This window comes from Etheostoma spectabile, chromosome 15 (assembly GCF_008692095.1).
Source record: "Etheostoma spectabile isolate EspeVRDwgs_2016 chromosome 15, UIUC_Espe_1.0, whole genome shotgun sequence".
Taxonomy (NCBI): Eukaryota; Metazoa; Chordata; class Actinopteri; order Perciformes; family Percidae; genus Etheostoma; species Etheostoma spectabile.
Window position 1 is genome coordinate 23627752 of NC_045747.1, and position 12957 is coordinate 23640708.

At 42.1% G+C, this 12957-nt stretch overlaps 2 protein-coding genes across 2 annotated transcripts in view; both read right to left on the reverse strand.

Annotated features, from left to right (window-relative positions):
* Window positions 1-384, reverse strand: part of LOC116702495 (ral guanine nucleotide dissociation stimulator-like 1) — a 44468-nt gene extending 44084 nt beyond the window's left edge. Inside the window, 1 exon segment of the mRNA XM_032536719.1 lies at window positions 1-384. This exon segment is cut by the window's left edge and continues 474 nt beyond it. The gene's annotated coding sequence lies outside the window, so the exon portion shown is untranslated.
* A 10152-nt stretch (window positions 385-10536) lies between these two features.
* The window catches only part of LOC116702255 (choline transporter-like protein 2), a 47649-nt gene continuing 45228 nt past the window's right edge, over window positions 10537-12957 (reverse strand). The window contains 1 exon segment of the mRNA XM_032536416.1: window positions 10537-11219. Coding sequence (XP_032392307.1) covers window positions 11113-11219 — 107 coding nt within the window. The 3' untranslated portion in view covers window positions 10537-11112.

Here is a 12957-nt window from a genome sequence, read left to right on the forward strand (position 1 = left end):
CGGTCCTTCTATTCACCTGTGCCGGTCCTTCTGTTCACCTGTGCCGGTCCTTCTGTTCACCTGTGGCGGTCCTACTGGTCACCGTGTGCCGTTCCAACTGGTCACCTGTGCCGGTCCTACTGGTCACCGTGTGCCGGTCCAACTGGTCACCTGTGCCGGTCCTACTGGTCACCGTGTGCCGTTCCAACTGGTCACCGTGTGCCGGTCCAACTGGTCACCTTTGCCGGTCCTACTGGTCCCCGTGTGCCGGTTCACCGTGTCCCGGTTCCTCTGAGCGAAAACACAACTCAAAGTGTCCCGACTTTGGTTGCTGTCCCTGTTGTATCGACTGGAACCAGCCGCGGGTTTCTCCTCCTCACTGTGCCCGGTGTGACTGAAACTCACTGGGTTTCCAGTGGGAGGTTTTCTCTCTGCTGTCAGTGTTGACTGTAGGAGGAGACGGGGGGGGAGACAGAAAGAGGGAGTGGAGAGAGCGAGCGAGAGAGAGGGGGAGAGAGAGAGGTGTGTCTGGCTGTGTGTTTGTGTGGGGAGGGGCTTTAAAGAAAGATTGTCTAATAAGTTTCTTGCCAAGCTTGATGGCACCAACGATCCTCTATACAGTAAATATGAAGGTAAATATGGGTGGTAGGTTATATATATATATATATGGGTATAGTTTTATCTATATAAATATGGGTAGGTTATCCATACTTTAAACCCCCAAAACCCCCTTTAATCATTTTTGATAGAAAGAAAGTTGATATAAAGAGGAACATACAGCGCTGTCAGCGGGACACGGTCTCTTTGGATGCTTTTATGTAGACCTAAGTGGTCCCTAATACTGTATCTGAAGTCTCCTTTAAATAGACCTTAGTGGTCCCTAATACTGTATCTGAAGTCTCTTTTATGTAGACCTAAGTGGTCCCTAATACTGTATCTGAAGTCTCCTTTAAATAGACCTTAGTGGTCCCTAATACTGTATCTGAAGTCTCTTTATATAGACCTTAGTGGTCCCCTAATACTGTATCTGAAGTCTCTTTTATATAGACCTTAGTGGTCCCTAATACTGTATCTGAAGTCTCTTTATATAGACCTTAGTGGTCCCCTAATACTGGATCTGAAGTCTCTTTTATATAGACCTTAGTGGTCCCTAATACTGTATCTGAAGTCTCTTTATATAGACCTTAGTGGTCCCTAATACTGTATCTGAAGTCTCTTTATATAGACCTTAGTGGTCCCTAATACTGTATCTGAAGTCTCTTTTTATGAGCCTTAGTGGTCCCTAATACTGTATCTGAAGTCTCTTTATATAGACCTTAGTGGTCCCTAATACTGTATCTGAAGTCTCTTTTATATAGACCTTAGTGGTCCCTAATACTGTATCTGAAGTCCTTTTTATAGACCTTAGTGGTCCCTAATACTGTATCTGAAGTCTCTTTATATAGACCTTAGTGGTCCCTAATACTGTATCTGAAGTCTCTTTTATATAGACCTTAGTGGTCCCTAATACTGTATCTGAAGTCTCTTTATATAGACCTTAGTGGTCCCTAATACTGTATCTGAAGTCTCTTTTATATAGACCTTAGTGGTCCCTAATACTGTATCTGAAGTCTCTTTTATATAGACCTTAGTGGTCCCTAATACTGTATCTGAAGTCCCTTTTATATAGACCTTAGTGGTCCCTAATACTGTATCTGAAGTCTCTTTATATAGACCTTAGTGGTCCCCTAATACTGTATCTGAAGTCTCTTTTATATAGACCTTAGTGGTCCCTAATACTGTATCTGAAGTCTCTTTATATAGACCTTAGTGGTCCCTAATACTGTATCTGAAGTCTCTTTTATATAGACCTTAGTGGTCCCTAATACTGTATCTGAAGTCTCTTTTATATAGACCTTAGTGGTCCCTAATACTGTATCTGAAGTCTCTTTATATAGACCTTAGTGGTCCCTAATACTGTATCTGAAGTCTTTTTAAATTAGACCTTAGTGGTCCCTAATACTGTATCTGAAGTCTCTTTATATAGACCTTAGTGGTCCCTAATACGTATCTGAAGTCCCTTTTAAAAGACCTTAGTGGTCCCTAATACTGTATCTGAAGTCTCTTTATATAGACCTTAGTGGTCCCCTAATACTGTATCTGAAGTCTCTTTTATATAGACCTTAGTGGTCCCCTAATACTGTATCTGAAGTCTCTTTTATAAAGACCTTAATGGTCCCTAATACTGTATCTAAGGTCTTTAACATTAGTGGTCCTTGGTTTTTGTTGGAGATGGTAAGGCCCTTTAAGGGGGGGGGGGGGGATTTTGGGCTTTTTACCTTGTAAACCAATAACATGCACAAAAGAGATAAATAACACAATAAAAGAAAGGGGAAAAGCGTAATATGAGCACTTTAAGTAAATGATCTGAATGCTTCTGATAGACAGGAGACGTCTCCTCTGTCTCTGTCTCTGTCTCGTTTTGCATGAACTGAAGTTTCCACATCTCACTGGACAATGGACAATGACTGGCTTCCAAAACCAGTTGTCACAAAGTCCTGCTTGTGTGTAAACATTCAGACTCAGCTTGAAGCTTGAAGCTGTCCTCAGAAGGAATGTGAAACTGCGTATGTCGACCTGTGCACCATCATCCCCACCCCACCTGCAAGCACATATGGCTGCCCATCATGCCCATCATCACCTATGCACCATCATGCACCATCATGCACCATCATGCACCATCGTGCCCAGTGGAGCTCAACCATCCAGGTGAAGGAATAACAAAGACAACACATGTTTGGGTGAAGGGCCCTTTAAAAGGGGCGGGGCTTGCATCACAAGGCTCTTACATACCATTCCCCAATACCTGAAATACCTGCGGTTTCCACGGCTATACCGGTCCCTCCGGGATGTCACGGCTTTTTTTTTTTGAGATTGTTGAGGCCCAAAATGTCTGATGTTGCAGGAGCTTTTGAAAAAACAAATTGTGATAAAAGTTGTGATGTTTGCAATGAAGTTGCAGGAGAATAAAATGGCAAAAAAAAAAATCAAAGCTGAGATGAAATCTAGGCTGAGATCTCCTATAATCTAATAATCTAAATATGGCTTTTAGCACAGCTCCAGAAAATGCTGCGGGCTCCAGAAAATGGGTTGGTTCACATCCTTTGAACTAACCTTTCTGAGAGAAATCTTCAGGTATTTATGTTTAACTGGAAAGCAAGAAATTCATTTTCTGCCTGTGAAAAGACAATATACAGTATATATCTATATATATATAGATATTTACTGTATACCCGGCCCGAACTTCTTTTCAGTGAAGGAAGCCGTCTGTTTTTAAACACTAAAACCTTAAATCTTTTTTTTAATCAATAGTTTTTTTCCCCAAAACGCTATGAAATTGATCAAAATACCTAAATTCAATGAAAGTAGTGAACTGGTTATTTATTTAACTTGTTAAGAGCGTTGCATGGAACCATCCACGTTAGCTTATTTGGACAACGTGGTGGAAAGAAAACCCAAATTTCTGATATAGAAACTTTTTGTAAATGGGTCAAATTTGACCCGAAGACACCAGGAGGGTTGAGAAGAGGAGGCTGGGCGGGCTTTACCATCCTGCCTCCTCTCCTCAACCCTCCCTCCAGTTAGATTATATTATTGATTAATTAGTAAATGAATCTGACGACTATGACGATGATGATATGACTATGACTGGTGGACAGACTATACAACGCCATCACTAACAGGGACGTTGTAGAGCGTCCTCTGGTGGACAGACTATACAACGCCATCACTAACGGGGACGTTGTAGAGCGTCCTCTGGTGGACAGACTATACAACGCCATCACTAACAGGGACGTTGTAGAGCGTCCTCTGGTGGACAGACTATGCAACGCCATCACTAACAGGGACGTTGTAGAGCGTCCTCTGGTGGACAGACTATGCAACGCCATCACTAACAGGGACGTTGTAGAGCGTCCTCTGGTGGACAGACTATGCAACGCCATCACTAACAGGGACGTTGTAGAGCGTCCTCTGGTGGACAGACTATGCAACGCCATCACTAACAGGGACGTTGTAGAGCGTCCTCTGGTGGACAGACTATGCAACCCATCACTAACAGGGACGTTGTAGAGCGTCCTCTGTGGACAGACTATGCAACACCATCACTAACAGGGACTTGTAGAGCGTCCTCTGGTGGACAGACTATACAACGCCATCACTAACAGGGACGTTGTAGAGCGTCCTCTGGTGGCCAGACAATGCAACGCCATCACCAACAGGGACGTTGTAGAGCGTCCTCTGGTGGACAGACTATGCAACACCATCACTAACAGGGACGTTGTAGAGCGTCCTCTGGTGGACAGACTATACAACACCATCACTAACGGGGACGTTGTAGAGCGTCCTCTGGTGGACAGACTATGCAACGCCATCACTAAAAGGCTCGAGATCCCTGTACTAAAAATAAATGAATTAAGTACTACTATTAAAAGGAGTGCATTATGGGACACACTTCCCCCAACTATAAGGGAGCGCCCCCTATTTATTTAGAAAACTATATCTATATATATATAGATATATATCTATATATATATAGATATATATCTATATATATATAGATATATATCTATATATATATACTGTACTATCTATTAAAGCGTCCCCACACCAGACGTGTAGCCACCGCTATATATATTGTGTTTCCATTCTTCCACTAATGAATTAACCAGTTTTTTCTTTTTGTTTCTTCTTGTATTTATATACTAAATGTGACTATCCTGTGTCTTTCTTACTGTAACCCCAACCTGCCTATTAGACTGCAGACGGAAATTAGCCCTCGGGCTACAATCTGGCACATTCACGTGTTCTGTTGTGCTTGTTCATCAATGTGCATTGTCCTGAATTAATGAAATAAATAAATAAAACAAACAATTCGGAGCATTAGGTCCCTGGATTCAGGAATCCAAAGACTTCAGGGGTAGGCTGAGTCAGGGGTAAAGAATGCAGACCGACGGTTCGTTATCTACACGGCACGAGGGACAAAAACCTCCTGAGACCCGGAGCATCGTGAGCCTCGTGGCCGCGGCCGACCTCTTGAGCAAGGCATTAGGTCAGGTCACTGGCGGGATGCTCATCGCACCACGCAGCACGTTTGGATTCAGACAAGACGAACCAGAACCGTAACACAACTCCCCAACTTGACGTAATGCTTACGCAACGCTCAATGACTCGAGATGATTTCATGCATGGATTAATAAGGAATGCATGCAGAGGACAGAGAACACTTCAGGTCCCAGACCAGAACCCAGACTCCATTATTAACCCTTGGGTTGTCTGATGTTTTTAACTTTTTCTCATGTTTTTGTCCCTTTTTTCAACACTTTTGACACTTTTCTTCAAGGTTTTTCATTTTTTTTTGACTTATTAACTTTTTTTTCAGTTTTTTTTTTTTTTTAATTTATGGTCATAAAACCTCATTTATAGGAAATGATACCTGATGTTGGAGTTAAAAAGCGAAATTAGGATTATTGAGACTAAAATTAAGGAATGGTGTTGATGATAATCACAGACTGAAATATGTAAAATTTTACTAAACACAAATTTCAACAACATTTCCCACTTTGTTTTAAAATGCTATAAAATAAATAGACCCAAAATTAAATGAAAGTAGAGATTTGTACTTGGCAAAGACCCTTTGGGAATCAATCATGTTATTTTGGGGAATTAAAAAGAACATTGATTAGGGACAACTGAGGACAACATGAGGACAAACATGAGGGCAACAGGGGACAACGTGAGGACAACATGAGGACAACAGGACAACATGAGGACAACATGAGGAGACCATGAGGACAACATGAGGGCCATGAAGACAACATGAGGCAACATGAGGGCAACATGGGGACAACAGGAGGATAACATGAGGACAACATGAGCCCAACATGAGGGCAACATGAAGACACATGAGGACAACATGAGGCAACAGAAGACAACTGAGGACAACATGAAGACAACATGAGGGCACATGAAGAAAAACATGAATCCAACAATGGACAACATGAGACAACATAAAGACAAATGGGGAAACAACATGAGGGCAACATGAGGTTAATAATCGTTCCTCAGTAATCCAACAATGTCTGTGAAATCAAACATTATAATTTTAAGTTGGTCGTCCATGGGACTTTGCAGAGAAGGCCCCCCTAAAGTCTGTGAGTCACTGAGGTGTTACCAACAGACAGTCCCTCCACCACTCCTGCTGATGACTCCTCCACTCAGGCTGTTCAGGTGTCCTCCATGGGACCTGGAACAGAAGAAGCCCTTAAACCTCTGCCGGCCTACAGGCCTCGTGGACCCCTGAGGTCCTCTGACGCAGGAAAACTGCCAAAAAAACAGCCTCTGTTGTGTCTCGACGGCTGAATTCAAGCTCACGGTTTGACTGCAAATAAATTATAATTGCCCGGGGACACTGACGGTGCAGATGACCCTTGGAGTAAATCCTGCAAAAGGTTAAAACTCTGAATAATTCACCTTTGGGAGGGGTGTGGCATAATTTGACAACAAAACCAAAATCATACGACACAAAGAGACTGATTCCAGGCACGGGGGGGGAGGGGACACAATAAACTAGGGGTAGTGTTACACTATCACTCCATTTTGTTCACTAAGGGTAGAGTTGGATCCCAGAATGTACACTAGTGCAAAACGTCAGCTTTCAATGCTGGACAGAGACCGGGTGGTTCTCCGGCCTGGTTCTCCGGCCTGGTTCTCCGGCCTGGTTCTCCAGCCTGGTTCTAGCGGGTCAGGGTTTTTTAGTCGGGTCTCTCTTTTTGGTTTTTTTTGGTTACAAAACTAATCTTTGTAAATCTTGACAATCGTTCCACGAAAGAACCAAGCAGGCCCGCGTTGTTGCACAATCCAAGTTGGAGTTAAAATAGCCCCCCCCCACCAGATCATCACCACACACCCTTCACCATAAATAGAGATTGTAAAGCGTATCCGTGTCCCATTCTCACTAGGGGCTGAGAGCCACTGTAACATACAGCATAGACAGGGAGTGGGGGTTAAATGATTTGTTTTGACATCCAACACATAAATCAGACAACATATTGGCAATTTAGTGATATTGATTTTGATATGCTTTTATCTCGTTGCACAGGTACCGTGTACTTGTGTATAATGACAATAAAGGCATTCTATTCTATTCTATAATCCTGTAGTTGTGGTCTTGAAACAAAATCCTGAGTCCCCCTAAAGGTCTGATCCTAGCGTCGAAACCACCTGAGAATTTTACGGGTTTAAAGTGAAAACGGATACACTCTTTGGGGGGAGACTGAAATTTTGCAGGGGAGACTTTCCTGCAGCCGTCCGCGATGCTAACCCACTGAGCAAAACCCCCATATGCTAACGCCAGCACGGGACGCAGCGGAGATAAGACGCCACCTGCAGTTGGCAGCCCCGCCCTGGGACAAAACTGGGACACAGTTACCCCCGGCTTTCAAAATGGAGCTAAAAAAAACAGGAAAAATAACAAATAAATCCAGAAAACCGGGGGAAAAAAACCGGGGGAAAAACCACACACACACACACCACACCACACCACTAAAAAATGACACAGGCCGAAACAAAGCAAAGATGGAATTACCAAGGGAAGGAAAAGTAACGAAAGGGGGAGGTAACGAGGATGGGTGAGGGCGGTGGGGAAACAGGTGGAACATAAGGGGGGGGGGGGGGGGGGGGGGGCAACACAAAGGGGGAAAAAAAAAAAAATACAGGACAGATACAAAAAGACAGTACCATAAGGGCGTTAAGGAGGGATCATTTTGACCCCTGTGTGTGTTTGTGTGTTTTGGTGTGTGTGTGTTTGTGTGTTGTGTGTGTAAAAAAAAATTTGCTACATGATTGGCTAAGCAATTTTACAGCGGGCTTTTTAAAATAAAAACTAACGCCAAATTAGACAAAAAAAGTAAAAAAAACTAAAATTTTAAACCTCATTAAATACAAATTAGTGTAAAATGCAAAAAACCACTTCTAAAAAAAAGGGGGAAAAGACTTCGATACTATTAGGGGCCACAAAAGGGCTATATAAAAAGACTTCAATCTATTGGGACCACTAAAGGTCATATAAAAGAGACTTCAGATACAGTATTAGGGACCCCAAGGTCTATAAAAAAATTTTAGAACATATTGGGGCCACAAGGGGTATAAAAAGACTTCAGATACAGTTTGGGGCCACTAAGGTCTATAAAAAGAGACTTAATACAGTTTAGGGGGCCACTAAGGTCTATATAAAAAAGACTTTAGAACAGTATTAGGGACCATAAGGTCTATATAAAAAAACTTCAGATACAGTACAGGGACCACAAAGGGTTTATAAAGAGATTCAGTCCAGTATGGGACCAAAGGGCTATATAAAAAAGACTTCAATCTATTAGGGGCCACAAGGTCTATAAAAAGAACTTCGATACAGTATTGGGGGACCATAAGGTCTTATAAAAGAATTTCAGTACAGTATTAGGGACCACAAAGGGTCAATTAAAGAGATTTCGGGATACGGGGTTGGTAAGGGAACCACTAAGGTCTATAAAAAAAGAGACTTCAGATACTAAAAGGGCCACAAAGGTCAAATATAAAAACGCTTTCAATCCCGTTTGGGGCCCACTAAGGTCTATAAAAAAGAGACTTAAAGATACAGTTTTAGGGCCACAAAAAGGTCAAATAAAAAGAGACCCCCGATACAGTATTGGGGGGGGGCCCACAAGGTCTTTTTAAAAAAGGGGACTTCAGATACAGTTTGGGCCCACAAAGGTGGGATTTTAAAAAAAAAAATTTCCCAATCCCGGTTTTTAGGGGACCCAAAGGGCATAAAAAAGGGAGCCTTCAGTTTCCCGTATTGGGGGCCCAAAAGGTTTTAAAAAAAGAGATTTCGAACGGGATTGGGGGGACCACTAAGGTCTATAAAAAAGACTTCAGATACAGTTTTGGGGCCCCCAAAAACAAAGGTCTATATAAAAAGGAACTTCAATCCCGTATCGGGGAACCAAAAAGGTTTTAAAAAAAAAGGGGGATCCCCAGCCCAATTTTTGGGGGAAACCATTTAAGGTCTATATAAAAGAGATTTTTTCAGATACATTTTAGGGTCCACAAAGGTCTATTTTAAAAGGACTTCGGTACAGTTTTTGGGGGCCCAACAAGGTCTATAAAAAGAGACTTCAGATACATTTTTAAAAGGGGACCACTCAAGGGGTTCTATTTAAAAAGAAAATTCCCGATCAGTAATTGGGGCCCACAAAGGGTTTTATAAAAAAAGGATTCAGAAAAACAGTATGGGGCCCCACAAGGAAATATAAAAAAAGATTTCAGATACAGTTTAGGGGTCCACAAAGGGGTCTTTTAAAAGAGCTTAAGATACGTATTTAGGGGCCCAAACTAAGGGCTTTTAAAAAAGAACTTCAAATACGTTTAGGGACCCCAAAAGGCCCAAATAAAAAAAGGAAAATTCAGAAACGGTTTTTGGGGGACCACTAAGGTCTAAAAAAAAAGAGACTTCAGATCAGTTTGGGACCACTAGGGTCTATATAAAAGGGACTTCAGATACAGAATTGGGAAAAACCATTTAAAGGTTATAAAAAAAGGGGCCGTCAAAAAGACAGTTTAGGGACCACTAAGGTCTTTAAAAAAAGAGACTTCAGATACGTTTGGGGACCACTAAGGTCTATTTTAAAAGAGACTTCGGGTACAGTTTGGGCCCACAAAAAGGTCTTTTAAAAAGAGACTTCAAAAATACAGTTTGGGGGGACCACAAAGGGGTCTTATAAAAAGACTTCAGATCCCGTTTAGGACCACAAAGGGTTTATAAAAAAAGAGATTTTCCGATACGTATTGGGGGACCCTAAGGGTCTATTTTAAAAGAGATTTAAATCCCGTTTTAGGGGACCCCCTAAGGTCTATAAAAAGAGATTCAATACAGTATCAGGGCCCCCCAAAAGGTCTATATAAAAGAGACTTCAATCCAGTATTGGGGAAACCACTAAGGTCTATAAAAAAGAGATTTCGTACAGTATTGGGGGTCCCCTAAGGTCTATAAAAAAGAGCCCTTCAGATACAGTATTGGGGGACCACTAAGGTTTTTAAAAAAGACTTTCAGATACAGTTTGGGGCCACTAAGGGTTTTCTTTTAAAAAAGGAGATTTTCAGAAACGTATTAGGGGCCACAAAGGTCTTAAAAAAGAACTTCAATACTTTATAGGGACCACAAAAGGTCTATAAAAAAGAGACTTCAGATACGTATGGGGACCATAAGGCTATATAAAGAGCTTCAGAACATTTTAGGGACCCTAGGTTTTTAAAAAGGGGATTTAAATAAATTGGGGACCAAAAGGTTAATAAAAGATTAGATCAGTTTAGGGACACTAAGGTTATAAAGGATTTCAGAAAAGTATTGGGGACCACAAGGCTTATAAAAGACCCAAAAGGGACCATTCATAAGCTTTGGGATAAAAGACAAATTGGGTTAAAACAGGAAAGACTCCACTAAAATTATGTAAAAACAGTTTATTTCAAAAAACAGCCCAATTCAACCCCACAAAATAAAAGCACACATCAACTAAAAAAACCCAAGGCTTTGATCCCTTTTAGTTTCTTCCATATGGGGGAAAAAAAGTTGCACCAAAGCACAGATTTTAGCATGAGTGAATTTTTTCAGATGTAAATGACCTCATTTATAGGAGTGGCAGTGTTAGGTTTGGGGTATAAAAAGGTTAATTTTTATTCAAAAAAAAGGGCGTTTACATAATGAAAAAAGCCCGAGCTATTAAAAAACCCCTTAGTAATTACAGTTAAGCTTACCTTCATGTAAAAATAAAAACATGCACAAATTAAAGCTTTGATAAAATAAAATTGTGCAACATACTTAAAATGTTTGGATGTTAACTGCATTCAAAAAAGCAAAATGTAAAAAAAAAAAGCCACAAACTTCTAAACTAAAAACCAGACATCGTGAAGAAAGTGGATTAAAAGTTTGGTTTTAACGAGACATGACACAGCTGATTGTCACCTGAAGGCCCCCGGGGACCCGTGGCGTTGGGTTATAGTCCGACCCAGTTCTGGTCCTGGGAAGAACCCCAGGGTCCAGGTTTTAGCCCCCGCGGGTCTCTACTGAGCCGGCTCCGTCTTGTTCTTCTTGTTCAGGACTTTGCGGAGACTCTCGGGCATCAGGTAGGGCCGCTCGGCGCTGCCGTCGTTCCTCTCCAGGTCCTCCACTGGAACCAGAGACCAGACAGGGGGGTCAACTAATGGAGGTCAGGGTCTCTGTGTGTGTGTTTGGGGTGTGTGTGTGTGTGGATCTGTGTCCATGAGTGTGTGTGTGTGAGTGTGCGTGTCCGTGTGTGTGGGTTTTTGTGTAGTGAGTGTTGTGTACGTGAGTGTGTGTGTGGTGGTGTGTGTGTGTGTGTGGTTCTGTTTTCGTGTGGGTCTGTGTCCATGAGGTGTGTGTGATCTTAGGTGTAGTGGCTGTGTCCATGAGTGTGTGTGTTGTGGTGTGTTGGTGGTTGTGGTGTGTTTTGTGGCGTGTCTGCAGCTGTCCTGTGTGGTATGTGTACTGTCTGTGTGTCCGTATGGGTGTATACGGTGTGTCTATGTGTGGTTTTGTGTGTACGTTGGTACACGTGATCTGTACGGATGTGTGTGGTGTGTGTTTGTGTTGTGTCTGGTTGAGTGTGTGTAACGAGTGTGTCTGTCGGGGTGTCTGTTTTTGTGTGTTGTGTGTGTCTGTGTCCCTGGGGGTCGAGGGTATTCTTTCGTCCGCCTGTCGAGTGTGGTGTGTGTGTCTGTGTGTGGTCAGTGTGTGGTGTGTGTGTCCCAGGGGTGGGCTGGTCCGTGCCATGTGTTCCTTTTTCCTATCGTCGTCCGTGTTTGGTGTGGTGTTGGGGTGTGGTGTGTGTGTGTGTTGGTGTGGTGTGTGTGTGTGTGGGTGTGTGTGGTGTGTCGTGGTGTGTGTGTGTGGTGTGTCTCACTGACATTCTAAACTTACATTTTGGATCTGGTTAAAACTGACTCACCCTGGGGTTTGGCGTGATGTAATCTCATATTTGGATAATGTCGATCCAAAATATGAAGCGTGAGGGAGAACGACTGGACTTGCATTTCTCAACTCCTACTTTTGGATCCAAATTGGGGACCAAAAACAATCTAACTCAGCTTTTGAAATTACAAATCAATAAATGTCACATTTTGGTTTCAGTTCCCCGGGAAGTTTCATTTTCATTTAACTAACAAAGCTTTGATCAATAACTCATAATCTCCAACAACATGCATCCATTTCAAGAGTTCAAGTTACTTCATTCAAGACTCGTTGCCTCAGTTTCTGTTTATTAATCCAACTCTGTGTCTACGCCCAGTATAACCACTAATAAAGCTCCAGGATTTCCATCTTCCGACTTAAAAACGCACAATCACACGCAACACACGCTCCATTATATCTCTGACATATTTGAAATTGTCATTTGTTTTTGTTGTTTTTTGCATTGGATTAAATAAAAATAAAATAAAAAAAGGTATTTCAGCTGTGAATTGGGGAACAAAAGGGGATCAAAACGCAGGAAATGAAGCCTTTGACGCTCAAAATCTCTCTGTGGCAGGACACCCATCCCCCCCCCCCCCCCCAAAGTCCCATACACACACAGTACAGTACAGTCCGTTATGAAGGCGTACTGAATGCTTGCTTTTAACATAAAAACGTAGAGACTGCATAGCAGCTAGTCTCAAGACATCCATGTCCATACAGATAAAGAACAGAAATTCAAGAGCATCGATCACTCGTGATCATGTGGTTCTGATTTTATAAACTGTAAACAATCACATGCCTTAAACATTCATAAAAAAACACAATAGTGCAGACAAACGTACATTAAAAGATGCCGTAGGTAAGACTTATAAAACTAACTTCCTGTCCACGCTCGCTACGTCCCCTGCAGCCAATGAGAGCGTTGTCTCCTACAC